This window comes from Grampus griseus (genome assembly GCF_964374135.1).
Source record: "Grampus griseus genome assembly, chromosome: 16".
Taxonomy (NCBI): domain Eukaryota; kingdom Metazoa; phylum Chordata; class Mammalia; order Artiodactyla; family Delphinidae; genus Grampus; species Grampus griseus.
This window is the reverse complement of record NC_139010.1, coordinates 85,847,842-85,875,670: the sequence shown is the minus strand read 5'-3', so window position 1 is coordinate 85,875,670 and position 27,829 is coordinate 85,847,842. Positions and strand designations below refer to the sequence as shown.

The window sequence follows — 27,829 nt, the reverse complement described above, 5'->3', positions numbered from 1 at the left end:
GCCTGTCTCAGTGGGGCTCAACCTCTAGCCCAGTTGCACCCGCGATCTCCGTGGGCTCGGCTGACATCTGGGGTGTGAGTGAGGGATACCCAGCTCTCTCCTCTCTGGTGGGCAGGCCTGCAACAGCTGCTCTGGTACCCGGCTCCTCTTCTCCAGCCTGGAGCAGCCTTCCCAGCCCAGAGCAGAGACCCTCCCTGTGGACGGCAGGTGCCCTGGTTCTGGGCCCAGTGCTCTGCCCGCGATGCCACGGGACACTGTCTCCAGGCAGGGTGCGGGCTCCTTCCTGAGTTCCCGCCTCCAGGGACCCCAGGCTTGTGCTGCTCAGACCCAGTGCTGTGTTTGGTCCAGCTTCACAGTGGATACTCGTGGCAGAGACTTGATCACAGTTGGAAGCAGAAGGAACTCTGAAAATTACTCATTTCTAATCCTTTTCATCTGGTCCCATTCATCCTGTTTTGACAGGGACGGAGTCTCTCATTCGAGTCTGCTGTGCTTACTCACCATCATCTCTGTGGCTTCCTTGAGCCAATGGTTTACCAGGTTGTTCCCGACGCTGGCTGTTCCGCTGTGTAGCCCTCTCCGCCTGCCGGGTTGCTCCTGACCAGGGCTGTGCCTCTGTGTAGCCCTCTCCGCCTGCCGGGTTGCTCCTGACCAGGGCTGTTCTGCTGTGTAGACCTCTCCGCCTGCCGGGTTGTCCCTGACCAGGACTGTTCCGCTGTGTAACCCTCTCTCTGTGGTGTCAGCTTGCCTCAGATGGCTCCTCGCGTGGTCCAGCCCTGGATGAGTCTCGCATTATGGATTCAGGGTCAGACTGCCCAGAGCACACAGTTCGGTGCTGGTCCAGCTCCCATTCTGTGGGCCTCCTCTTCCGCTGCCTCAACACAGAAGAAAGTGGCCTATTACTGGCTTCTGTCCAGGCTTCCGGGCAGAGTCCGTGGAACCTGCTTCCCTGATGGGAGCGCAGACCTCACCCTTGGCATCAACCAGGTGCCCTCTCCTGCCCACCACTCCCGGCCCCTGAGCAGCGGAGCGCCAGCCTCCAGGCGCCTTGGGCACTGCGTGCTCTTCCCTGAGGTCACGGGCCTAGCGTGTGACGCTTGTGCCTTGCCGTGGCTGAGGGTCGGCTCATGGGTCTCCTAGAACTTTAATTCGACCAAATTTGTTGGCTTTTCTGATGCTCGCGTCCAGGGTGGAGGCTGTGGCATGGGGCTCTGCGTGCTGTGGATGAAAGGCTTTGAGGAGACTGTGTTACCAGCTTAGACACGGCTGTCTCCAGCCCCGCCCAGCCCAGGAGGCTCCAGCAGAGGCAGCAGCAGGAGCAAACGCCAGGCAGGGCCACGGGTCCACGAGAGGCGTTCTGAGCAGGGGAGTGTGTGCTTCGGCCGATGAGATGGAGAGAACTCAGAGCAGAGCCGAGACGGCCCATCCGCTGAGGCAAAGCCTGGGCTTCGGTTGTGCTAAATTCACCTGCTTGGCCTCGCCAAGAGCCTCCCGGGGTGCTGGACGAGACGCAGCGTCGGGCGCCCCGCGTTTGCTGAGCTCGCCACCTGGCTTTCGTGCCGCAGTCGTTCTCTGTAGCGTGGAGCCCGGCTGGGCCCAGCTGCCGCTCCTTGGCCCTGGTGCGCCTGTGGGCTCCGAGGTCTCCTGTGGTCTGCAGGGACCACCTCTTGGTCCTCCGTGGGTCCTTGGGGTAACGAAGGGCAGAAGGCGGGGCTGGAAAACCAGGCACCAGGGGTGTCCCGCGACAGCCCCGCCGGGCTCTTGCAATGCTGTCTGTCCCCGCAGCCTCATGGTCCTGTTCCGTTGCCAAGTGCACATGGAGATGGCGTACATTGAGGAGGGTGCGGACCGGCTGGAGCCTGCCATGGGGCACCTGAGGAAGGCCGTGCTCCTGGACACCCTGGGCCTCTACCAGGACACGCTCAGGATGGCCCTCAACCGCCTGCACCTCTGCGCCACGCCGTGCCAGGTCCCTGAGCGCACCGAGGACAAGGCCACCTTGGCCATTGAGCAGGTGCGCCCCGCCCCCCCGGACCTGGGCCCTGGGGCCTCTGCGCCTGGGGAGGACAGGCATCCGGGGCGGGGCCCCGTCAGGCCAGGAGCGCTCAGCAGAGACGGGCAGCGGAGCTGCTCTGGACGACGCGGGTGCTCATCACGCCATCTACCCTTCGCAGGCAAAGAAAGCGATGCCGGAGGACAGTGTGCGCAAGAAGCGGGCGCTGCTGGTGACCGCGGGCCTGGCCCTGGCCCCTGACACCTTCCAGATCGTGCTCGACAGTGAGAACGAGGCCAAAGGTGTGCAGGCTCTCTCAGCAGCACACACACGCCTGACCTCCGCCCACACGGGCCTCAGGTGCTGGTGTGCAGCCTCCTGTCCCCACTCTGCGCGACAGAGCACCTCCCGTGGCGAGGGGGGAGGCTCACACAGCCTGGAGGCCCGAAGCCTGAGACCGAGGGGCTGGAGGGAGGGGCCGCCTGGGCCTGTCTCCGGGGCCCACACGGCTGGCTTGCCTCTGCACCCGTTTGTCTCTGTGTCCAATTTCCCCTTTTAAGGACACCCGTCATAATTGATTAGGGCCCACCCTAATGACCTCACTTTAACTTGATTTTTCCTGGTAAGACCCATCTCCAAACAAGGCCACATTCTGGAGTTCTGGGGGTCAGGGCTTCCTCGTATACTTTAGGGGGCACTGCCCCCATGCCACTGTCCCCCCCGAGGATGGGGGTCCTGGGCTTCTCTGCATTACCCCCAAGTATATCGAACCCTTGCAGATGGCAGATTAGCGCCCGGCTCTGGAGCACCCCGGCGCCCTTCCTCTCAGAGTCCCACCTGAGGTTGCCCAGGGCTCCCTTAATGTTGGCTCCCCCGGCAGCCTTCAGCCGGGCAGCCCCTGCCGTCTGCAGATAGGAGCCGCGGAGGGAGCCCACGGTGGCCAGTGTGGTGGATCTGGGATGTGGACCGGGGGATGGCTCTAGGATGTGACCCTTGGCCTCGGTGGGCCACGGACCTTGTGCTGTCTCTGTGGCCGCCGCACAGTCACCAGGTCCTGTTGTCACCCCGTCCGGGGCGTGGCAGTGCCACCCCGTGCTTCCTTCTTGTCCTGCTGGGTGTGAGGGGCACGGGCCCAGTGGGCAGCCGCCCCGGACACGCTCGGGCTCTCTTGGTGCGTTTCACTCGGCGAGGGGCCGGGCAGGAGTACCTGGCCAGGCGGGGGCCTTCCGCGGGGTCCCTGCCAGTCGGCTCCTGGAGGTGAGGGGCCGTGGAGACAGAGGCCACCACTGTGCTGGGCGCGGGTGGAGGCTCTTGGGGCCGGCCTGGCGGGTGCAGAGGGGGTCGTTCTGTGCACCAGCTGCCCCTGGTGCCCGGCGCCCCTCCCCTACAAAGGCACAGCTAGCGGGACCTAATCTTCATGAAAAGGTCAAAAGACGCCCGGGAGGCGCCACCACACCCGTCCAGAGTCCTGCGCGCTGGGGTTGCGGGAACGTGCCCTGACCCGGGACCCGCCGCGTCACTGCCCCGTCCCGCTGTCCACCCTCAGTTTCCACCGGGGAAAAGCGGGGCCGCTTCACCTACCTGTACGCGAAGGCGCGGCACCACTCCCTCAGCGTGGATGAGGCCGCGGGGCACCTGCAGCGCCTGCAGGGCCGGAACGCCAAGGAGAGGTGAGTGGGCGGTGGCCGGGGGGCGTGCGGGGGCTCCTGGGTCGTCGCGGCGGGGGCACCGGACTGCTGCCCGCCCCCTCGCCTGGCCCCGGGCAGCACCCCCGCGGGTCTGCCCGTCGCCTCGCGTCCAGGCTGGGGCGTCCATTGGGCTCGTGGCAGGAGCCCTGCGCCGGTTCTCCCGAGCAGAGAGCTCATCGTGCACCTGTGCAGGGTACAGATCTGGGCCGAGCTGGCCAAGGTGGCCCGGAAGCAGGGCGTGTGGGATGTGTGCCGGACGGCCAGCCGCTTCTGCCTCGCGTATGACGTCGGCAAGGTGGAGCGGCAGGCGAGGCTCAGGCGAGGTAGGCCCCGGGGCCACGCCTGGGCGCCCGCACTGGCGGGATCTCCCCAGGCGACCTGGGGTTGCTGCGGGGCCCGCGGGGCTCAGCGAGGGGACCCAGGGCTGCAGGCGGGGGCCTGCGGGCAGAGCGTGGGCCTGGGCCGGCTCCCCCGTCAGCGCTGGGTCCGCACGAGTCCGGCCTGCAGGTCTCTGGAAGAGGTTGGTTTTGCGGACGGTGAGGATGGGGGGGCCTGCAGGCAGTCCCAGGAGGCCCGGGGCCTGGGTGTTGGGGGCGGGGCCGGGGCCTCTTGAGGGGCAGAACAGCGCAAACAGAACCAAGAGCCCAGCTGTCAGGGAATCGGTGGGAGACTGGCCATGGCCAAGCTGGCTTTGGGGACACCTCGCCACCCCGTGGGGCCCCTGCGCTTGGGAGGTTTCTGCCAGCCCCTCCTGGGCACAGTGCCACCTCGCAGAGACCCCGCCGCCGCACCCGGGGCTGCACCGCGTTCCCTGAAAGGCTGTTCGGGTTCTGAGCATCCTGCCGCTCTGCTGTTTCCAGGGAAGAAGAAGAAGGGCGGGGACGGCGCGGAGCAGGACTCCGCGGGCCAGTCAGACGCCACCCTGCATAGGCCGGTGTCCCCCAGCCTGCTGCGCGAGTTCGCGGAGGTGGGGTTCATCAACGCTGAGGTGCGTCCCTGCCCACGACCCCTCGGCCCCCGTGTCACCTGCCTCTGCACGGACGTGGCCCTATACCCCAGCCCTGCTCCCGAAGGAGCCTGTCCTTTAGGGAAGTTTTCCCGGGTTCTTGGGAGATTTTCTGGGAGAAAGATATAAATCAGAATGTATCGTGAGGGGTGTAGATGTTAATTTTCCTTAGAAGTAATGTTTGAACTGTGAATCCACGGTGACGTAGGTACCGCAGGCTGATGGTTACTGGATTTGGGAGTGCCCTCTGCATGGGGATAGCTTCAAAAGCACTTTGAACCCATTGTAAGGGAGGAGCGTGTGTTCTCATCTCAGCCCCTCAGAGGCCGCTGAAGGCTGCTGGCGACCACCCCCCTCAGCCCTGACCTGGGGTCGCTCCCGCCCCCTGCAGTGAGCATGCAGAGACCCCAGCGTCAGCCAGGTGGCTGAGCTGGGTCTAAGCTGGCACTGGCATCCCTGCACCTGCACGTGGTGGTGATTTTGGTGATACTTTGTAACTTCGGGATTCTTGGGGCCACTCGAGGTTGTTTATTTTGGGGGTCGATGGGGTAACCTGGCCAGAACTCCCCGGCTCGTTCAGTGAGGGTTTGCTGAGCGCCTCCTGAGGGCCAGGCCATGCTGAGAGCTGGGGGCAGGTGACCGCGGAGCCAGGGATGGAGCCGGCATCACCCCCGGGAGGCAGGCAAGGCCACCTGCCCCCCGTCCTTGGTCCTGTCAGCCTGCAGGGCTTCCGTGCGCAGCCGTGGAGGGACGGGGACTGGGTTGCCGTGGACGCCTGTGGTGTGACAAGGGGACGTTTGTGTCCCTGGGGGCTCAGGCTGTGCTCTCGAAAGGAGCCGGTCTCTCTCTGAGATGCAGCGTGTATGGGTGAAGCAACGGCGTGGGGTGGGGGAAGTGTCGCTGCAGGCAGGGAGGACCCAGGGGCTGGGAAGGCCCTGGGGGCATTGCGCTGGGTCTGTGCTCCCGGGACCTCTCCTCCACTCCACTCGCTTCCTCTGCAGGCCACCGTCCACCTGCTGCGATCAGAGGGCGTGCAGCTAAATGACCATCCCATGCCCCCCGAGGACCTGAGTCAGCACCCGGTGGGCTACATACCCGAGTCCCCAGAGGACAACGCCGAGTGGATCACGTACCGGTAGGGGAGCCGCGGGGGCGCGTCCTATGCACCTGGCACCGCTCATGTGTGGCCCGGGGGCACAGGCTGGGACGCGGGCCGCGCCCAGACATGTGAGAGAAGTGGCCGGCTGTCCAGCACGGCTCACTAGCTCACGTCGTTGTTCGCTGTGGTTAGTCTTCCTCGTTATTGGTGGAAACGAGATGTGAGGGAGTTGGTGTCTGCGGAGGGAAGCGGTAGTCGGGGCTGGGCATGGGAAACTGTCCCGGGAAGTATGTGCATGGAAAGAGGGTCCACAGGGAACCCCCAGAGACTTGCCCACGTGAGATGCCAAGTGCGGTTTAATCATGAAATCGAGGTGCTGTGGAAACAACCACAGTTTTTAGCCATTGTTTCATCTAAAATTAAATATTCGAGAGGTGAACGCGGTGGTGAGTGAGAGTCCGCGTTGCGGTGTCGCAGGAGCCGAGGCTGTTGGCTGCTTCCCGCTGAATGCGGACAGGGGCCACTCTCCTGTTTGTTGCACCCAGTGGACGGGCCCGCACACCCGCCTGCTGTGGAGGGGTTGGGGATGCCGCCGGACTCCCTCTGCCCACGAGAGGCACAGGGAGGAGGGCCCTGATTTTGCGCAGATGGGGTTTGTCCTGGTGTTTTAAGTCGCCTGTGAGAGCGCAGCCCGCAGCCTTCCCCAGGGGCCGCCGCCGCTTCCGTCTGGGCCGGGCTCCCCACGCCTGGGGGAGGGCCCAGGCCACACCTGACCACCGCTTTTGTACAGCCCACGAGCTAACGGTGGTTTTGATGGCTTTTAAGTTTGTGAAGTTAAATAGTGAGAAACACACAACAGAGACTCCATGCAGCTGTCGAAGCCCAGGGTACTAACTGTCTGGCCCTTTAGAGAAAAGGCTTGCCAGGCGCTGGTCTGAGGCCAGCAGGTCCCACGTGCCCATGTGGATGGAGGAGGGCAGCCTGTGTGTGATGGGCCGGGGAGACTGGGCACAGGCAGGTGCAGAGCTGGACTGGCGGCCTGCAAGCCTCGGCCAGGGGTCCGTCCTCGGCCAGGGAGGGGCAGGGCGAGGGGCGTCCAGCAGGGAGATGGGAGAGCCAGGCGGATGGGGTGGAGGTGGGAGGAGATGGGCAGGCTGGGTCCTTCAGCGGGAGTGGCGGGCAGCCCCCAGCAGGGCAACTTTCTGACCCCTGGGCTCTAGGGATGGCTTCACACTGGTGTCTTCCTGCCGCTTTGGGAAGGGTCTTAATCCCGGGGAGAGCCTGACGCACGCCTTCTGTAGGACCTGGATAGAGGGCCTGTCGCAGTACACCATGAACAGCTGGCTGCGCTCGGCCGACATTGGGCAGATGATACAGGAGGCGTGGCTCGTGCAGAACGCCGTGGTCTACGTCCTGAATCACAACCAGCACCTCATCACGGCCGGGCGCCAGAGGGAGCTCGTGGACGCCTTGTACCACCTCCTGGGCATCGTCAAGGCCATGGGCCACAGCGGGTGGGTGAGGCTGCCGGTCGCTGTGTGCATCCTGGCTTCCCAGGAGGGCCCCATCCTGCCCCTGCCAGAGACCCTGGGATCGGGCCGGGAACTGTGGGGTGGGACGTGCGGGGCCACCCTCACCTAGTGCGTAGCAGTGACAGGGCCTCTGTGTACTGGCCGTGCACCCCGAGCAAGATACTCACCCTCTCTAAGCCTCAGGGCACCGTGTGGGGATCGATGAGGTGCTCAGACGCCCTCGGGCCCGTACACGGATTCCCAGCAGCACCACTGCCATGCAGCTTCCCGGCCTGTCACACTCTTGTTGCAAACAGTGCGATTCTGAGGGAGGTTGGCGAGGCCCAAGCCTCGTAGGAACGGGGGTGGAAACCGACCTTGGTCTGATTTGGGGCGGGTTGGAAATCAGTGTCCGGGAGTTTTCATATCCAGGTGGTGTGAACTCATGAGAGACCGATGTTTTCACTACCTGAAGTTGGAAGTGTGAAAGCGTCAAGTCAGGCCAGACCTTCGCCTAATGAGGGTGACTGTGTGAAGCCCTCTTTGTGTTCTCTGCTGCTTGGGCATTTAGTCTAAACACTCAGCTTTAAAGTTTTCCGCCAGATCCCGAAGCAGAAAGGCTTGAGTGAGTCAGGACGCAGCTACGTGTGCACATGGGGACTTTTACACTGCGAATAGGACGGAGCAGCCATGGAGGACGGCCTGCCAGTGCCCTCACCTCTCCTCTGGGCGCGAGGCCCGGGCAGGGTCCCCAGGACCGTAGGGGTTGCGGGAGCACCTCTCTTTCTAGGCGGGTGTCCGTGTCTCTGTCGTAGACACAGGTCGGACCGCGTTTGATGGTTTTAAATGTTTTGGTGCTGAGACGTTTCAGGAAGAAGCAGGGAGGTTCTGGTCCAAGCCCGCTCCATCCGTCGCCCAGTGGAGGGCCTGCTGGACGGCCCGGCAGTGGGCACGGTGGCCAGGTGGGCCTTTCTGTCCAGGCCCCGCAGGACTCCCTGAGGAGTCCACCCACACGGCACAGGTGTCTCCCAGGCGTGAAGGCCGCCTGGTGGAGGACGAGCCTCCACCGCAGCCAGTCCTGTCACCATGGCTTCCTCCCTGGGATGGCCTGGCCCGGACATGCTTCTCTTCCAGAGACTTGGCGCTGCTGGCGACGCTCTGCAGCACCCTGGCACGAGGCCTGATCATCGCCTGGATCCCAGCCCTGACGCCAGAGAAGTCTAGAAGACACACACGCTCAAACCCACTTCATACGCCGCTAGACCCTGAGGCCGCCTCTGAAGTCAGGACCGCAGTGGAGGTGCCGCGCCCGAGGGTGGGATCGGAGCCGGGGGAGTGGCAGACCCCGGTCAGTGCAGGCGTCAGTGGGAGAGCAGTTGAGGAAGGAAGCTGCAGGCATTCTCAGCTGCCCAGAAATGGGGCGTGGGGTGGGGGGACACGCTTTCTCTAAGAGCAAGGAAACAAGACGAGAACACCTGGGTGTCAGTGGTGGGGACGTCCCTGCAAGTCCCAGAGCTCAGAAAAAGGTGGACATAAGGCCAGAAAAATAGGACCAGTGCCAGTTCAGAACAGGAAAGCCGCAACACCAAAGGAAAGAGGCACAGGCCGGGGATACGGGCGGCTCCACGGCGACCGAGGGGGCTGTTTGTGCCCTGATTGCGTCTCCCGGGGACGTGGACTGTGTGGCGGCCTTCCCAGTCGAGGACGAGGGATGTTGATGGGTGCTGACAAGCACGGATGACCCCTCACCCATTCCTAGTAAACGTGAGCGAAGGTGAGTTCCGTAGTGAGTCTGAGGGAGGCGCAGAGCCTGCGGCTGCCCCAGGTGTGGCCGGGAGCGGTGCCTCCTTCCCGCTGAGGCTGTGCCTCAGCCCCAGGACTAGTGCGTGTTCAGGCCACCGTCCCTTCTGGACCCAGCGCCGGGTCTGCTTGTTTTTGCAGCTTTAGGTCTTGGCTCGGGTCCCCTGTTTGGACTCAGGTGTCATGAGCAAGGACACCTCCGTTTCAGGTCTGCGAGTTCGCCCTGAACCTGACCAACGGGACGGTGCCTGAGGAGGCGGTGCCCGTCAGCATCCGGCAGCAGCTCATCGCCACGTGGGTGAAGGCCAAGCAGCTGCTGTGGCAGCAGATCGGGCCGCGCCTGGGCACGGACGAGCAGGTGCCAGCCGGGGGGCGCCCCCGCTGAAGTCTTCCCCACCCGAGGGCGAGCAGCCTGGGGGACGGGGCGGCGGGGCTGCGGAAGGGGTGCTTCCCTTCAGGAGGGTCCGTCCTTGCCCAGGCCGACCCCCGAGAGATGGGGCGTGAGGCCTCCTCTGCCTGCCTGGCCGCTGGAACATCCCCTCGTTCCTCCAGCCGACTGGCCACAGTTCTAACTGTCCACCAAGAGCCGCTGGGCCTCTGGGGGCGCTGTCCACCCTCGGTGACACCTCGCTGTGGCTTTATCTGGAGATGTGTCTAGGCCACAGGGGGACACCTCCCTGGCAGGGCCCCACGGGCCACCTGAGCTGTGAACGCAAGGCCGTCGGGGTGAGGATGCAGGGACCCAGAGGGGAGGGGGCAGGGCCAGCCCCACGGCTTCTCCTCCTGCAGATGTGGGCCGTGGATGGAGGCCAGTGGGAGGTTCCCTGGGGCCCCAGCTGGAGCCAGGACACGTGGCTCAGGTGGGAAGTGAGGCTGGCAAGGCAGGGACCATCAGGGAGGGGCATCTGAGCCTGCCGGGAGTGAGCACCGGGTTGGAGCAGGACCAAGGGAGGGGCCTCTAGGCAGAGGGCCACTGCTGTGCCTGGCCACCTGCCCTCCACCTCTGGCCGGCTCAGCCAGCCTCCGGGCCACCTTGGGGGCTGCAGCGCCTACTCCTCTTTATTACGTGAAGAGGTAGCTTGGAGACAAACACTTACACAAACAGCTCCGATCGTTGCCGCAGAGCTGATGTTTCACAGGGTCACTTCCCGAGTAGTCCAGATTCTCCAGCCCCGGGGCTGACGGGCCCTCTGCACTTCCTTCCCACCAGAGCGCCAACGAGGGCATCAACTCGGTGACCGGAGTCCTCGTTGCTCTGGAGATGCACTCCTGCAACGGGCTGGGCCTCATGGACTTCACGGTGCCCCCCTTGGCTCAGGTAGCTGTCGCTCCCTCACCCCACAGGTGTCACGTCCCCCCAGAAGTCACCTTCCTCCCCCTTGGCCCACGCAGGTGTCACTAGGTGCCTGGTAGGCATTCCAGGGGCTGTGCCCCGACAAGGCTCCCCAACTCGAGGTGCTTATTCGAATTGTGCTGTCGAGACAAGGAGCCCCAGGTGGCCAGCGGCCCTGCCGTGTTCTCTGCACAGCGCTGCCAACAGAGCCGAGGGTCCCCTCAGGGCCCCTGAGTCTGGTCTCCTGGCTCGTCAGAGGGCAGGGCTGCCCATGTGGCAGGAACGCAGTGTGGACACTGGGACATTTGTCCTCAACCCACCAGCCCCACCCAGGCTTGGCCGCAGTTGGCAGCTGGAGCCTCAGCCTTGCAGGTGACTCGGCCTAGGCCGGGTGACCACTGGACCCATCCATGTGATGTCAGCCGTGAGCTGGCAGCAGAGACGCCCCCCACCCACTCACAGACGCCCCTCTCCCCTGCCACTGGCAGCTGGTGAAGATGGCCTTGGAGTGCAGCTGGTCGGACCCCTTCGTGGAGCTGCAGACCCTGACGCGGCTGACCCACTTCACCTACGTGGCCCGGGACCACGAGGCCACCATGGCCTGCTCGCAGAAGGCCATCCAGACGGGCATCAAGCACCTGCAGGCCTTCAGTTCGTGAGTCGCCCCAGCGCCCGACCTGTGTCCCTGTGGCGCGGTGCGTCCTCTGAGCCCGCCAGGCGGGGCAGCCTCACCCACTCGGCCCTGGAGCCACCCCGCCAGCCCCGCGCCGGCCGGGGCAACGCCTCAGCTGCGGCCCCTGGAGAGCCGTGTTCAGCAGGGTCCCGAGGCCCCACGAGCCCCGCCAGCTGCGGGCGTGACAGGGGCTCAGAGGCCGAAAGGGCCGCAAGGCTCAACCGGCGGCCGCTCCCACAGGCAGGCAGCTTTGTTGAGTTAGCTTTGAGCAGGCGACTTTGGAGGCCACGTAAAGTCGGAAGTAACTGAAGGGTGATTTCAGTGAAATGAAAATAGCCCCCCGCCACTGGCTCCTCTCCGCCCGAGCGCTGCTGGCGGCGGGCTCTCCAGGGTGCCGGGATGGCCGCAGGCGCTCCAGGCCGCTTGCTCCCGTGCCCCGGGCCCCGTTCAGCTCGTCGGTAATCAGGGCTTCTGACCCTTCCGTCTTCCTAAACAGGAGGTTGTTTTAAAGTTGTTTCTGTTGTGAGTATTTCTGCTGTAAAGACTGTTTCCCTTGAGGCTCTTCTCTTTGCCTTACTTCTGAGTCTATTTCCTGAAACACAGGATCCTGGCCCCCAGGCCAGGAAGATACCCATCGTGGCCGCACAGCCAAGCTGACCGCTCGAGGCCGGATCCAGGGAGGCCTGGCCTCCTGCCTCTGGGTGATGGGAGTGGAGGCCTGAGCCTCTTCCGGTCAGGATCCCGGGGCCAGCTGCGGGAGCGCGGCCGACACGTCCCAGCAGCTGCTCTGGGGCCTGCGTGGGACACCCCCGTGGGTGTTTGGGGGCTGACAAGTGACCATGACCCGAGCTGTGGTCACCCGCCTCGCATGCAGCCAGGGCCACAGGCTGCTCCGAGCTCCCGTGGAGGCCCCACCCGCACCTCATCTGTCCCTGCAGCGGCTCCTGGGCAGGGGCTGCCGTGCCCGCACTGGGAGCAAGGAAACCAAGGCAGGCAGAGGCTGAGGCCCTGGCCGAGGCCACCCAGCAGGTGGAGGCGGAGCGGGGAGCCCCGGCAGCTGCTGGCGTGAAAACCAAGGCAGCTGAAGCAGAGGCTGGACGGAGCCCCCAGGCCAGCCCAGCATGTCTCACTGCGCCCACCCCCGCAAGGGGCTTTCCCTCGTGACTGCCTTTCCTCCAAAACGGAGGTGGCTTTTGCTCAACAATCCATCCTGAGAAGGACTTGGCTTCTGAAAGGCTTTCGAACGTCCTGCCCTGGCCTCACCGTGCAGCAGGTGGGGGCCGAGGGCTCCGTGACGGCCAGGGGGCCGCTGGCTCAGGTGCCCAGCCTACGGAGATGGAGAAGGCGCAGCGGTAGCGCACGGAACACCCGGCCCCCCGGCAGGACATCTGATAGCAGCCAGGGACTCGGGGTTATTCCCGGAAGCCTCTGGTCCTTAGCACAGGGGTCCCCACCAGACACTGGTCTCCACCAACAACTGTAAAGCTGTGCTCGTCAGCAGACGAGCCCTTCCGAGCTCCGCACAGCATCTTATACACACTCTCCAGTGTGAACAGAGGTTCCTCAGACTTTTGAGAGGCCCTCAGCTCTGAAGAGAAGACCAACGAGAAGAAATAGGGAAAATTACTCTGGAAGAAACTGTCAGCTTTTATAATATAATATGTCCAGTTATCTCACCAGGAGAGGCGGGTTCATTCAGGAATAGCAGAGGAATTGCAATTAGGGAAATGCAAACTTCGGTGGACCACAGGAAATGTGGAAAACAAGGAGGGGGATCTTGCTTTTCTAGGAAAAAGGGGGAGTCAGGGGGGGCTGTGATAGCCAGAGTCCACTGGGGGAGTTGGGGGTCCAAAGTACCGAGGCTTCCTGTTGGCTGTCTGTGCCGGACTCTGATCGGCCGGGCTGTTGGGGGTGGAGGGAAGGTTCCTTCCTCCTGCTGCACAGTGAGTAGAGGCCCCTTCCTGTCTGAGATGTAGGTGAGGCCCCTTCCTGTTTGGGGTAATTGCGGTGCGTGGCGGACGTGGGACCTCCCTGACAGGCCTGGCCTGACTCTAGCTGTAGCTGAGGTTTCTGTAATTCATTCCACAGAACAGATTACATGATGATCAGAAGAAGTATTAAAAAAATAATAATAATAACGTCCAAGGTATTTGAGAAGATGCAGCATTTAGAAGTTAAAATGTGTTATGGAAAAGGAATGAGGAATAAAAGGAAAAGGACTAAAGAGCTCTTCAAAATTAAAAAGGTAATTTCTGAAGTTGAAAATAAAGTCAGTGAAGGGCTAGAAGATAAAGTGTGAGGAAATCGTGCAGGAAATATATGAAGAAGGACAGAAGGAAATGTGACAGAAAAGCCAGAAGAAACAGTAGGAGGTCCTAAACCCAGCTATTGGAATTCCAGAAAGAGGGGAGAAAGCGTTCTTAAGAAAGGGGTGAAAAGCAGGAGCTTCCCTGAGCAGAGGACACCGTCTCATGACTGACCCTCCCACTAAATGACCGGCGAGAAGAATGAAGAGATACTCACATCCAGATACGTCATGGGGTCATCAGGTCACGGTAGATACGGAGACTATCCTACAGCGTTTAGAAGAAAAGAAAAAGAAGAAGGAAATAGAAACGCATCAGTCTTCTCAGAAACCATCACTAGCAGCTAAAAGAAAGTGGAACGTTCTAAGTGGAAGTAGTTTTCAACATGTAATTCTAACTCACCCAAACTTTCAAGTATCCTGGTAAAGAAAGCTACTTTTAAACAGATGAGGACCTAGAAAATGTATTTGTCACACACCTGTTTTTAGAAAGTTAATTGAGGATACACTCCAGAAAAACAAGGGAGTAACCCAGAAAAGAGAAAGATGTTGGATGCTGGAAATGGAGATGCAGTCCAGAAAAGGTGCCCAGCTGCACTGCTTGCTGAGAGAGCCTCCTCGGCAAGGATGCAGGGGAGGGCCCTGGGGGTGCGGGCAGGGCCAGAGGAGGGCCCAGTGTTGTGGAGAGTTTACAGGTATTGTGGCAAAGGAGGGAGGGAGAAAAGCCAGTTGGAAATGCCAGGAGGTAACAAAAGTAATAGCTTGCCTCTTCAGTGAGAAACACAGACATTATCTGGGTGTTTATTGATATTCCAGTGTTAGGATTAGCATTTTGACAAAGAAGGCTTATTTGTGGTTACCCAGTAAAATATCAATGTTACCAATTTTGACAGTACGAAAGTAAAGTAAAAGCACAGATAACATACTTTAGCAGCGGGAAGGGGGACGAGGACAGGTGGCGTGAGACCCTCATCTGAGAAGCTGAATATTCTGAGGTACAAAGATAATAAGGGAATTAAAAGTAATGCTGGGACCGGCTATATTCATAAGTTGGGAAAAGGGACTTCTGTAGGTAATGTTTAAAATTCATAAATTGGGAAATCAAGATAGAAGCCAGTTTTTTGGAGGAAAGCGTATACCTGCTAGAAGATAGAGCTGAAGACCTAGGAGTCATTCCCTCTTGGGAATAGGACTGGGGGCTGGGTAGGGGAGTAGTTCTCAACCATGTGGTAGGTACCACTTTGATAAAAATTAGAAGGTTAATTCTAAAAGAAAGAAAAAGACTACATTCATAAAGAAAGAGTCGGTGTGTGAGGGCTGCTGCCTCGTCTTCTTATAGCGGAGTTAAGGCTGATTTCACTACTCGTTGCCGGCACCGCAGAGCTTGTGAGGGGACGGGGTGGCAGGGTGCCTGCTGCGGTGATGGGTGTGTGCCCCAGCTTCGCCGTTCTTTCCTCAGTGACCCTTAAATTAACTTTTATTTTAAAACAGCAATTCTTATAATAAAATAGGCTAAAAATATAAATGTTTACGTATGGTAATAGGGAAAGGGGAGGTCATGCAAGACTATGTAAAAGTTTGGTTTTCACCTCAAGACCTTGGAGAACTCATTTGTAGACTGTTGCTGTCCTCTAGTGGTGGTCGGTGTCACTACTCTCAGTGGGGTCACCCCTACCCGGGCTTGACTGTGGACCTGACCCGTTTTTCACCACACTGAGGGCCAGCTGTGTCTAGGCCTGGAGCTGGGCGCTGGGAGGCTGGACAGGCAGAGGTGGGCGGCCCTTGGCTCTCTAGGGGATGCCGACTGCACGGTGGCCTTGCTGGCCCCTCAGAGCCCTGGGCCCGGTCCCCAGTCGGCAGGATCCGCGGTCAACTTCAGCGCGTGGCGTGTGCCGCAGGTGATGCGCCTTTTTTCAAAACAGTTATACATATTTCAAATTTTTATGCTCATTTTTTCTATTTTGCAAGTTATGTAAAGAAACTCAGTGTGGAATTGGTCACAGTAATTTTCATGATAGCATTTCACAGTAATAGTGAAAATAGTTTTCAGATCTTGGTGAAAAATAGTGCAGTTACTAATCAATTAGTATTCTCACCTCTGAGTGTGTAATTGCCAGAATCAGGTTCATATTTATACTATTAATGTAAAGGAATATATATTAATAGGAATTTCATGTAGATCCCTAAAACAGACCAACAGAGATTACCTTTCTACTTTGTTTAGCACTTTTATTTGACATAATCATCATCACTGTTGGGTTTTTATGTGAACTTAAAAGTCACTTTTTCTACCAGTTCTGGCCATGACACACAGTGGATCTCATACTCTTGTGCTGTTTAAAAAACTGTAAAACTTGACAAAATACATGAAACAACTGCTTCCAGACACTGGCCAACAGATGGCCCAAGGCCACGCTTCTTGCAAGAAGAGGCCATCAGAAGTGAGCCCCACGTGCACCCTCGCGCTCTGCCTGGGGGCGCGGGGCGCTGCCCAAACTGCAGCTCCGGGAGCTGGAGCCCAGACAGAAGAAATGCTCTCGGGAGGCAGAGACCAAACCCTGGGGCTGCTGGGGCCTCTGGACTCCACAGAATGCAAGACGAGCGAGGAGGTTCCTGGACAGAGAAGGCCAGATCCTGCAGGCCTGGCAGGAAGCAGGCGACAGAGATGCCAGAGGCCCCGTGCTGACCCAGGACAGTCAGGGAGCCCTTGCTGAACCGCCGGGGCATTCAGGAAGACCACGCCTTAGGGACTGGGCTCTAAGGGCCACGCGAGTCTTGCCCTAAGACGCCTAGTCCAGATCTCAGTAGGATAAGGGTGAGCCACAGGTGAATCCACTGCCTGCCAGAATGAAACCCCACCTTCCTTGAAAGGAAGGCAACATAATCCACACTCTCAGCAAGACAGCCCTCCATCCTGCCCCCCGCCCCCCGCCCAGCGTAACAGCGAACATCACCAGGCATGTGGAAAAACAAGAAACTGTGGCCCATCCCAGGAGAAAAAGCAGTCAGCCGACTCAGACATGACACAGATGTTGGAATTAGCAGACGATGGATTTAAAACAGTTATTGTAAATACAAGGAAGGAAAGAAAGGATTTTAATGGGCAAATTGCAGGTGGTGAATTCCAACAAAGAAATGGAAACTCTAATTAAAGAACTAAGTGGAAATTCTAGACATGACAAGTACAACCTCTGACACGGAAATAGCAGTGGGCGAGCTCGACATCTGATCGGTAACTCTGAACACAGGCCGGCACACTATGGAAACTGAGGCACAGGGAGAAAGTCCTGAAAAACGGAGGAGCAGTGCCTTGGGGACCAGTGGGCTAGAGCCCATGGGCCAGCACAAGTGCAGGTGTGGTCTCAGAAGGACAGAGGCGAGGTGGGAATACGTATATTCAAAACTGTAATAGTTGAAATTGTTTCAAATTGAATTAACAGTATCAACCCAGAGATCCAGGATTTTCAATGAACTCCAAGCAGGATATACACGAGGGAAGCCACACCTATTTTTATTGTAGGCAAATCGCTGGAGACCAAGGTGACAAGAAAACCCTGGAAGGAAGGTGGAAGGGGAAAAGGACGCATTGCACACAGGGAAACAGGGATGAGAGGCGAGTTCTCAACAGGAACAATGTAAACCATCTTAAGTGGTAAAAAAGAAAAAACCCTGTCGATCTAGAATTCTGTATACACCAAAAATAGCCTTTGAAAAATGAAGGCAAAATCAAGCCATTTTAGATTAATTAAAACTAAACCATTTTAGATTAATTAAAACTAAAACTAGTTTTAAGTAATTAAAACTAAGAGAATCCATTCCCAGAAGACCCACAGAACAAGAAATGCTAAAGGAAGTTCTTGAGCCTGAAGGAAGATGGTACCAGATGGAAACTCAGTTCAGGAAGTAGTGAAGAACGCCCCAGGTGGTGACTGTGTGGCTGAACATAAAAGGTTTTCCCCCCTTCGGTTCTTGAATTCTTTAAAAGACATACGCCTGTTTCAAACAAAAATACATTGCATTGTGGGATTATTAACAAATGTGGAAATACAATGTATGACAGGGGTAACACAAAGGATGGGAATGGGAGAGATGGGGTATATCGAGAGTTCTTACACTGTCTGTGAAGTGGTATAATATTAATTCACCATAGACTGTGATTAGTTAGGAATGTATGTTGCAGTCTCTAGAGCAAGTACTACAGAAACAATAAAAGAATTATACCTAGACATCCAATGGAGAAGATAAAATTGAACACTAAAAATATTCAATTAATCCAAGAGGGGAGGAAAGAAAGGACGAACGTATGGGACAGAAGGAAAGCGAATAGCAAAATCGAAGGTTTAACCCAAAACCACACCAACAGATCCATTAAATGTAAATGGACCAACACTCCAGTTAAAGTGCAGAGTTTATCCCACTGGACCCAAAAAGCAAGACCCAACTCGAAGCCATTTTCAAGAGACACTCTTCAAATACAAAGACACAGGTGAAAAGTGAAAGGAGGGGGACAGATGGCCTCTGCGGCAGCAGCTGCAAGAACGCCGTGGGGCTGGAGTAAAGCTCCCAGGATGTGTGATCAGAGGTAGAGAGGCGTTTCACAAAGATAAAAGGGTTCAGTCAGCAAGAACACGTAAGAATCTTAAACGTGTATACACTTAACAGCAGAGCTTCAAAATTCAAGAAGCAGAAAGTTCGATACAGCCACAATTACAGCTGCAGATCTCGACATTCCTCTCTCAGTGGCTGATAGAACAGAGTAAGCCGTAAGCATATAGGTGGTCGCCATCAGCAGATCACCCAGTTGTCACTGACAGACTCTCCCCAAGGACCACGTCCTAAAGATCCAGGTCTCCAGGACAGCAACGCCAGGGCCCAGCAGGGCCAGGCTCTCCTCCACCTCCTGCTGGGTTGGCACGCCCATCCTGGGGGACGGGGCCAGCCTCCGATTCACCCCTAGAGCATGAGCTTGGCCGTGCCCTGCAGATCCTTGTAGGCGGAGGGACAGTCTCTTTCTCCCCTAGACTCCTGACGGGCAGGGTGGCGGAGCAGCTGGCTCCTGCAGGTGGGTACCTGCCTTTGGGGCCTCCCAGGCCATGGCGGGGAGGTCTACCCAGAAACGAGTGCTTTTCTCCTAGAGTAAGCCTGGTGCCCCCTGAGCCGAGTTGCAGGGACGTGCGTGTGGTTGTTACGTGCACAAGCCACGGCTTGGCTGAGAGAAGAGAGCTCGTGGCACCCTTGACGTTGCTGAGTCTAAATTGTACGTTCTGAGCTCTCAGCGCAGAGCCTAGGCCCCCTGAACAAGACGTGCTCTGGGGCACGGGGAACGGGGCCCCATCGCTCCGGCAGGGCCCGGCCTCGCTTGGGGTGGGCGCCTTGTTCTGCTGCTGCTGCCGCACAGGACACCCTACGTATTAGTCATTCAAACATCAGCTTATGATTCTGTCTCATGGTTCTGCGGGTTGACTGGACTCAGCCAGTTAGTTCTGGCTTGGGGACCTTCATGACGTTACTCTGGACTCCCCAGGGCTCTCTCCAGGGGCCGGGGTGGGGTGTCCCCAGGGCTCTCCCCTCTCGGCGGCACCTCCCTCCCCTAGGAGCCTCCTGGGAGCCGTGGCGCTTGTCTGTCTGCAGGGTGGAGACTGAGTTGGTGGCGGAGATGCTGAGCACCGCAGCCTGCATCCAGGGCAGGAGCATCATGGATAACCTCAAGGGCTGGAAGCAGCTGCGCCTGACGGCCGCCAATGCCTTCGTTGAGAGTGCGAGGTGGGCTGCGGCCCCCGGTGGCCAGGGTCGTCGTGCGCGTGGCGCGTCTGGGGTGCGTGTTTTGGGTGGGGACGATGGTGCCTGCGGGGCGTGGTGCTCGCTGGGGACTGTCCCCAAGGCCGGCCCCTCCCCCAGTGGCCCTGTGACCAGGGTCATCGCCTGCCCCGTGCGGTGACACCCACCTCACCCCCGGGGGTTCCCGGCAGCCCTGAGCGTCTGAGCCAGGACGGGCCCGAGGAACGGGGAGCCGGAGCTCGTGAGCGGGTCACGGCGGGGCTGCCCTGAGCAGAGCCCGTCCTGGTCCTGCAGAGATGTCTTGGGGCCCCACCCCTCCCCTCGGCGCCTATACCTGTCCAGGTCAGACCTTCCCTTCCAGGTTTGGGGGCATCGCGGGGAGCAGCGCCCTGGTGATGCAGGCCGCCCGACACTTCTGGAACACCTGGCTGCCGCTGCTGTCCTCTGCGGTCAACAGGAAGAAGTGCAAGAGCGCCACTCAGGAGGTCATCAGCGTCATCAACAAGACGGAGGCCAGAAAGCAGGTGTGCCCTGGGCCGCCTCTCGCGTCCTTCCTCCAGCACGGTGGGCGAGGCTCCCGAGGAAAGACGGGCCCCGTGGAAGCACTCAGGCGATGAACACGACGGCTGCATGGGGGACAGGGGACGCTGACACCCGTGAGATCCCAGTGGGGCAGGCGGGGCGGCTCCTGGCTGCGCTCAGGGCTCAGCTCCGTCCTCCCCCATCCCTGAGGGAACCCTAACTCAGACCTAGAAAGCGCCAGTAGGAAAGGGGAGAGGAGGGAGGGTGGGGGCGCAGACCCACTCAGGGCCCAGGGAGGTTTTGCCTGACAGTGGACAGGCATCTGGTGGGCCTCGGGGAGTGAGGCCTCCTTCCCCCTCCGCCGTCACCCAGGAGTGCGGTAGGTCGCGGCCCCGGGACCTCCCTTGATCTGAAAGAGAAAGCGTCAGTCTGTCACCTTTGAGTATCACGCTAGCTGTGAGTTTTTCACAACTTTACTGTGTTGAGGAGTTTTCCCACCACTCCTGGTTTTCTGAGAGATTTTGTGAGGAAACGTTTTTGGATTTTGTCACATGCCTTTCCTCCAGCAGTTGAGCTGATCGTGTGGTTTTCTCCTCTGTCCTGTTAAGGCGATGGGTTGCACTCCTTAGGTTGGACCAGCCTTGTGTTCCTGGGACAAATCTCCCTTGGTCGTGGTGAATAATATGTTCACTGTGTTGTTGGACTTGATCTGCAATTCAGCAGCTTACTCTGTCGAGAATTTTTGCATCTATGTTCATAAAGCGCATTCATCTATAATTTTCTTTTCTTGTGATGTCTTTATCTGGACCCCTATCAAAGTAGTGCTAGTCTCATAGAATGAGTTAGGAAATGTTCCTTCCTCTTCAATTTTTTGAAGAGTTGAGAAGGATAAGTGTTATTCTTTTTGTTAATGTTTGGTAGAATTCACCTGGGAAGCCAGCTGGTCCAGGAATTTTCTTAACTGGAAGGTTTCTGATTACTGATTCAGTCTTTACTGTTAGAATTTTGTTGCCATTTTTTATTTCTTCTTAGGCAATTTGAGTGTTTCGAGGGATTTTTCCGTTCCTTGTAGGCGATCTCATTTGTTGGAAGACAGTTGCTAGTAGGGTTCTATTATAGTTCTTGCTATCATTGTGGGGTTGATAGTACTGTTTCCACTTTCATTTCTGAGTTTAGTTATTTGGGCTTCTTTCTTCTTTTCTTTGCCAGTCTAGCTAAAGGTTTGTCTATTTTGTTGATCTTTGCAAAGAATCGATTTTTGGTTTCATTGATTTTGTTCCTTTTATTTTCTGTGCTCTAATCCTTAACATTCCCTTCCTTCTGCTAACTTTGGATTTAGTTTGTTCTTTTTCAGGTTCCTTAAGGTGTAAACTTAGGTTGTTGGTTTGAGATCTTTCTTCCTTTTCAGTGTCGGCATTTGCAGGTGTAAACTTCCCCCTGAGCCCTGCTTTTTCGTGTCCCATAAGTTTTCCTAATGTGCTTTTGATCCTATTGACTCAAAGCTATACAACTGACTTGTCTGCTTCGTGTCATTGTAAGCCGTAGACTGTGCTGCAGGGCTAGTCTGTGCGTGTGTGTGTGTTTTAAGGTAGTGAACCTTGAACTGGAGCGCCTTCTCTTACAGGGGAAATGTGATTCCACTTTTTGTGACTTAGTGTTTCAGAAATTTAGCCGCAGCTTCCGTAATTCAATGCTGAACCAAATGAAAAACAAACTGGTGAAAGAAGAAACTGCAACTTTCAAACGTCTGTACTGTTGATTTGTTTTTGCTTTAGGAAAAAGGGAAGACGCTGCTTCTGCACCAGTGGCCCACAGCCGACTTCCAAAGTGGAGGGACGATGGAAGGGTGTTTTCTCTCAGGTTTGTAGATGCAGGACAGACGGAGCCGCTGACATGAGGCCAGGCAGGGCCTGGTGTTGTTAGATCCCGAGCCTTGTGTAGAACAGGTGAAGTCGTGGCAGTGACCACGGGAAATGCCTGCTCAGCCCTGAACTCGGGCAGGCACGGTGAGGGTGAGGGCTCCTCGCGAGCAATCGGGGACCCCCACTGTAAGCATGAGGAAACCCCCCAAGCCTAGGTGGCCCCCCAGTTCAGGGCCACCCTGCGCCCTCCCAGGCAGCCTTGAAATCTAGCCTCTGGGTTTTTCTGACAGGTAAATCACACTTTTCCATTTCCATAAAAATGTGGAGATATACTTCTGCGAAAAAAAGTAGTGACCTTAATAAAATAAAACATATTGTATAATTTATTTCTAAAATAAAAAATGATTATCTGCTAAAAAATTATCATCCCTGTTAGCGTAAGGGCCACGGTGTGTACCGCAAAGCGTGAATGTGTGGATTAGAGCCGTGGCCCTCCCTCAGGTGCCTCAGAGTCTACGAGAGAGAGAGACTCGATTTAAAATAGTGAACAAAGATGTGACCGTGTGTAATTAAACACTGAGTTGAACTCTAGACCCCCAGGTAAGATTGTTTGCTGGTGCCGCAGAGGGAGATGCAGACAGCAGCCCAGACCCGCAGGACTGCAAGGGCCAGTGAGGAGCCGGCTGCTTGGGGTCCCGGCACCGCCCGGAGCGCGTGGAGCCCGTGTACGCTTTACTCCACGTGCTGAAACATACTCAGCTAAATGGTTTAGCAGCGTTAACAATTCAAACCATAGGAAAAAATGAGAAAGTAGAATTGAGCAAAGCAATGTTCTGAGGAAAGATTCCTGCCTAAAGTTTAGAGTGATCAAAGAGGCACACTTTCAAAATACGTGAAAATTTAAATAATGAGAAATGAGAAAATTAAAAAGTAAACACTGGAAAAGTACTGGCATCAAATTTAGCAGCTAAATGATCCATTTCTGTAATGCACGAGCAGTTGCATTAGTCAGGCTACGAGATGCCACACTGCAGTAACAAATGGCCCCGACGGCTCAGCAGGTGAACTCGCACGGGCAGTCTCTCCCTGCTCGTCCGAGGCACCGTCTGGAATTTCTGGCAAGCGGGGTTGCCACGTCCAGGGGCATGTGGCCCTGCTGCCAACCAGGGGGTGCAGAGCCCTGACTGTAAGAGCCCTCACCACCGCTGCGTGTGGTTCCGAGTTGGCCCGGCCGAGATGAGAGGAGGAAAGCACGCTATGGAACCCACGTTCCCAAGTGTCAAGACGTTGACCAGTTTATCTGGTCACGTGCCTCAATCCCCCTGCTCCTGGGCACCTGTATTCTGTCCCAGCGCTGGCAGTGGGGGGCCACGGTGAGCCCTCAGGCCCTAAGTGGTGTGAGTTGGTGCTGTCCTCTTAGCCAGCATCCGGACAACATGCCGGCAGGATCCACGGGCGTGTTCACCCCTTTGCTATAACGATTCAAAAACGGGAAAGAGAGCTACACGGTCAGCGAGGTAAAACAGGACAACATGAGTGTCTGGCACCAGGGGCAGGGGCTCTGCTTTGCTGGACGGCGCGGCTGAGGCGGCCCCTCGAGCGGCCTGGGCGAGGCTGGTGGGGAGAGGCTTCTTCTTTCCTGACGCTCCCATTGTTTATTTTTAAAATTACGGAAGAGTAACGGGAGTTTCCAAAAGGGAAAGGGCTTAGAGGACTGCGGGGCCCGAGAAAGCCTGGCGGGGTGGGGTGAGGGGCAGCTGGGGGCACCTGGTGCAGGTGAGGCAGGTGGGGGAGGGAGGACAGCAGCGCAGGTGTCGCCCGGGAGGAGCCCCTGAGCCTTCAGTCCCAAAAGGACTGATGTGTTTCCCACGATCGGGGTCACTCCCGCTGCTCGAGGCCCGGCCCTGGAAGGGCAGCTCTGCGTGTGTCTAAGGGACGCAGATGACGAGGTCCTGTGGCTGGATCTCCACGCGGTCCCACCTGCTGTCCGGCTCTGCGGCATGAGGCCCGGGGTGTCCCAGACAGGCGGCCGTGTCCCGAGTGCTCCCTGGGGGCCTCTCGGTCCTGTGGACCCCCAGCTGCTAGCACCTCCATCCCCAGACCCCCTGACCGGCGCCCCTCCTGAGCCCCCTCTCCCACCGCAGGGGCCGAGGATGACCTGACGCTGAGGGCCGCGCTGTATGGCCTGCTGTTCCACAGCCACGCCGACCAGCATGACTGGGAGGGCTGCCTCAAGGTGCTGGACGAGGCCCTGCAGGTGCTGCCGCGGACGGCGCACCGCCTGTGAGTCCCTGAGGCCCCCCAGGGCGCCTCCCCTCCCCGCGCCTCCCCCCCCGGGGTACCTTCCCCTGCAGCCCCCCAACAGGGTGGCTCCCTCCTCAGCCCCCCACTCTCCCATTTCCCCTGGTGACTTTATTTCCCTACCAAGAAGTCAACACACGAAGGGAGGGGATTTAAGCCCAACACACACAAATGATAAACGGAAAAAGCAAAACACAGCACGACACAAGACCCCCGAGGCACTCAGGTTTCCTTGTTTCTCTGCGTGAGCAGGAACGCGCACAGACACTCCAGTGGGTGTGCCTTCTATATGGGGACGACTTTCACCATCCAGGCGCTAATTTCTCTCTTTTACTTTTCTTCAGCTTGATTTTCAAACATATGGTCGTGGTGAAGGCTAGACTCGGCCAGAACTTCGTGATGGAAATTCAGAGATTCAAAGACCAGAGTGAGGAGTATCTGGCGCACATGTGGCGGCGCCTGGCCCTCAACTCCACGAGTGTCCCCGGGGAGCTGACCTGCTACCTCCACGCCATCCAGGCCCTGCAGGTCTGGCTCTGACTCACCGTGTGTCTGCGGATGAAGCCCCCGGGGGTGGGAAGGTGCGGGGGGAGGGGGGGCGGTGCGGAGCCCAGCCCCTCGGGAGAACCGGAAGGAAGGGGGGGCAGCGGGACACGAGCCGGGGCGGCAGACGGAGCCTGTCCTCCCACATGAGGGACGCAGTCCTTGTGAGGCCGTGTGGGGAGGGCAGGGGGTGGGCCGCGGGGCTCTGCAGCCTCTGGGGTTTTGGGGTCTTGGGGATGGCCCCCGCCCCCGAGAAGCCAAGACACGTGTTCCTCTCGACGCGCTTGGAGATTTGGGGGAGGGCGGGCACCTTGATTTGGTGCAGAGCTTGTGGGACTTGCCTCGGGGGAAAGAAGGCCCCTTGATTGTGGGACTGAAGCCCCCAAAGACGTGCCCTGCGGCAGGCACCTGACAGGCTTTTCTGTTGAGCAGAACGTTTCCCCTTCACGGAGCAGATCCCACCGAGGTTTTCAGAGCGCTCCAGGGTCGGGGTGTCCCCAGGAAGGGGTCCGAACACAGGCTCCATCGATGGCCATGCGGTCATGACCCATCTGTCAAGCAGAGGCCCGGGCCCACTACAAGCGGCCGTGGGTGCCCCTGCGTCTCGCGCCTAGAGCCCAGGCCAGGGTTCCTGGGGCCAGGCAGCTGTGCCGGGGGAGCAGGCGGTGCTATGGACGGGGCGGCTGCTGGCCGAGCCGAGCTGCCGGAACCCTCTGCACAGACTCCGTGGAAAGGCTCTCTGCCCCTTCCTTCCTTTGCTTCCTTTTTCTTAGGGGTACAAGGTGCTTTATAGTAAATTCACGGGGTTATGCAGCCATCATCACAATCAATTTTAGAACATTTCACCAGCCCCCCAAAACCCAGGTCCGTGGGCACTGTGTCCCTCCCCCACCCCCGCTGGCCCCAGTGAGCCAGCGTTACACGCATGGAGCCAGACGAGGTGGGTCCTCTGTGTCCGGCTGCCCTCCCTGGACGTCTCGTCCAAGCTCCATCTGTTGAAGCGCATGTCCGGGCTTCACCGCTGCTGGTTGAATAGTCCTCCATCGTGTGGACGGAGGCTGCGCCGATGGGCCTCCGTGTTGCTTCCTCTTAGGAGCTCTTGTGACTGGGCTGCTGTAGACAGCCGTGTGCGAGTGTTTGCACGGACACGTTACAGCTGTTCTCTGGGGCACATAGCTGGGAGTGAACTCCCAGGTCACGTGATGACTGTCTTTAGCTACCTGAGTCATGGTTTGACTTGCGTTTCCCTAGTAACTAACGTAGTAACTGGCAGCATGTTTTTCCTGTGCTAATCGGCCATTTGTGCATCTTCTCTGGAGAAATGTCTATTCAAATCCTTTGCCCTTTTAAAAAAAAAATTGGTTTCTTGTCTGTTTATTGCTGCGCTGTAGGAATTCTTTATGTGTTTTGGATACAAGTCCCTTATCGGATATAAGATTTGTACATATTTTCTCTCATTCTGTGGCTTGTCTTTTCAACTGCTTTCTCGTATTCTTGATGATGTCATTTGTAGCACAAAAGTTTATAATCTTTTTTTTTTTTTTTTTTTTTTTGCGGTACGCGGGCCTCTCACTGCTGTGGCCTCTCCCGTTGTGGAGCACAGGCTCCGGACGTGCAGGCCCAGCGGCCATGGCTCACGGGCCCAGCCTCTCCGCGGCATGTGGGATCCTCCCGGACCGGGGCACGAACCCGCGTCCCCTGCATCGGCAGGCGGACTCTCAACCACTGCGCCACCAGGGAAGCCCAAAAGTTTATAATCTTGATGAAGTCCAACTTGTCTATTTCTTCTGCTGCTTACGCGTATGGCATCGTAGCTGAGAAACCAGCGTGTAATCCAAGGTCACGAAGATTTCTACGTTTCCTTCCAAGGGTTTCATAGTTTCAGCTCTCACATTTGAGTCTTTGATCCGTCTTGAGCTCAGCCGTGTGTTTGGTGCGAGTTAGGGGTCCTGCTCCTTTCCTCAGTGTGTGGCTGCCTGCTTTCCCAGCACTGTTGTTGAAACGATGACCATTCCCTCTTCCACCGCCCTTGTCCCCATCATCTCTCTCGCACAGCTCTTGTCAAAGCCACCCGTGACCACATGGTCACGGTCATTCTGAGGCCCCATCCGACCCCTCCTTGGCACTCGTGGTCATCTGTCACCTGGCTTCCAGGCCCCACTGCTCAGGGCCACTCCTTCTTCCCTTCTGCCCACCTGCTAATGAGGGGGAGGACCCCACTCAGGGCTGGGATGCCCCCGCTCCCTGGTGACGTCAGGCAGTGTCCTGGGGAGAGTCCACCCTGACCTTGCGTGTCCCACCAACCGGCCCCTTCCCTCACCTCCGGCCGCGCATCCTCCTGGCATGTGAGGCGTGAGGTGTGGGGTGTGGGGCCTGGGGCCCGGCAAGCGGAAGGCAGGCTGGCTCCGCTCTCGGGGGGGCAGGGAGGGCAGCTTCCTCCCTTCGTGCAGTGATGATTGATGAGCGATACTGGGTCTGACTCGGGCTGCACACTGCACGGTGCAGCATCTTCAGTGCCCTCCGAGCCCTGTGAGCCACAGAACCGTCCATACCTCCAAGTGCCGGAGGAGACCCGGGGCTGGTGGTGGAGCGCCCGCAGAGAGCCCCTCAGGCCGGCGTCGCCCCAGAGGTGGGAGGGACACGCGGGGCCCGCGAGGGGTCCGGTGGGCAGGTGGCGGGGCGTCCGCAGGGAGCAGAGGCCGGGGTCACTCGCCTGGCTCTGGTCTTGCTGCCCGCTGCACGTGGGAGGTCTTGCCGAGCCTGGTGGTCTCGTGACGGTAGAGACGGGTGAAAAGCAGCCCCTCTGTTTCTAGGAGGTGGGGGAACACAACACCTGCCGTGTGGTCCTCGGGCTGCTGAGTGGCAGGTGTGTGTCTTTACCACCCTTTTCTGTTTAATCTCAAAGAAGCCAGAGAGTGAGTGGCAGAAGGTTGACTACATCATGGAATTCAGCGAGTGGCTGTTCCACAACCAGTTTCCTCTTGAAGACGTCGTCTTCCACCTGGAGTGGGCGATCGACATCCTGCTGAGGATGCGGCCCGACAGGGGCTCCCCGGAGCCGGCAGGTGCGGGAGCCGCAGGCGCGGGGGCCACAGGTGAGCGGCGCGGTGGCGGGCGGAGGGGCCGCCCGCCGTGAGGGGCTCCTGGGCTCCGCTATCCCTGCGACGCCCCTGCAGGCCAGCGCCCTGTGGGCTTGGCGAGGTCAGGGCCCCGCCTCCCCGGCTGCTGGTCCCTCCCGCTCCAGCAGAGCTCATCCACCAGGAAGGCCCAGCCCAGGCGTGATAGGGAGGTGGTGGGAGCCCAGCCAGATGTACGGAGGGAGGGGCGGCATCCCCTCACTGCCCCGAAGGTGGCTGCAGCGTCCCTGCAGGTGGGCCTGTTGTCTCCGCTGGGGGAGCCCTGGGAGGCCCGTCCC

At 58.4% G+C, this 27,829-nt stretch overlaps 1 protein-coding gene across 1 annotated transcript in view; it reads left to right on the top strand.

The window, feature by feature from the left end:
* The window catches only part of CFAP46 (cilia and flagella associated protein 46), a gene marked incomplete at both ends in the record, with an annotated part of 92,703 nt that overhangs the window by 22,114 nt on the left and 42,760 nt on the right, over window positions 1-27,829 (top strand). The window contains 17 exons of the mRNA XM_082673264.1: window positions 1,786-2,014; window positions 2,175-2,295; window positions 3,540-3,663; window positions 3,874-4,004; window positions 4,542-4,669; window positions 5,689-5,822; window positions 7,088-7,300; window positions 8,432-8,597; window positions 9,306-9,455; window positions 10,308-10,415; window positions 10,919-11,085; window positions 19,040-19,171; window positions 19,548-19,710; window positions 21,484-21,568; window positions 23,715-23,853; window positions 24,216-24,399; window positions 27,320-27,494. Of these exons, the coding sequence (XP_082529390.1) occupies window positions 1,786-2,014; window positions 2,175-2,295; window positions 3,540-3,663; window positions 3,874-4,004; window positions 4,542-4,669; window positions 5,689-5,822; window positions 7,088-7,300; window positions 8,432-8,597; window positions 9,306-9,455; window positions 10,308-10,415; window positions 10,919-11,085; window positions 19,040-19,171; window positions 19,548-19,710; window positions 21,484-21,568; window positions 23,715-23,853; window positions 24,216-24,399; window positions 27,320-27,494 (2,549 nt within the window). The remainder of the gene's footprint in view (window positions 1-1,785; window positions 2,015-2,174; window positions 2,296-3,539; window positions 3,664-3,873; window positions 4,005-4,541; window positions 4,670-5,688; window positions 5,823-7,087; window positions 7,301-8,431; window positions 8,598-9,305; window positions 9,456-10,307; window positions 10,416-10,918; window positions 11,086-19,039; window positions 19,172-19,547; window positions 19,711-21,483; window positions 21,569-23,714; window positions 23,854-24,215; window positions 24,400-27,319; window positions 27,495-27,829) is intronic.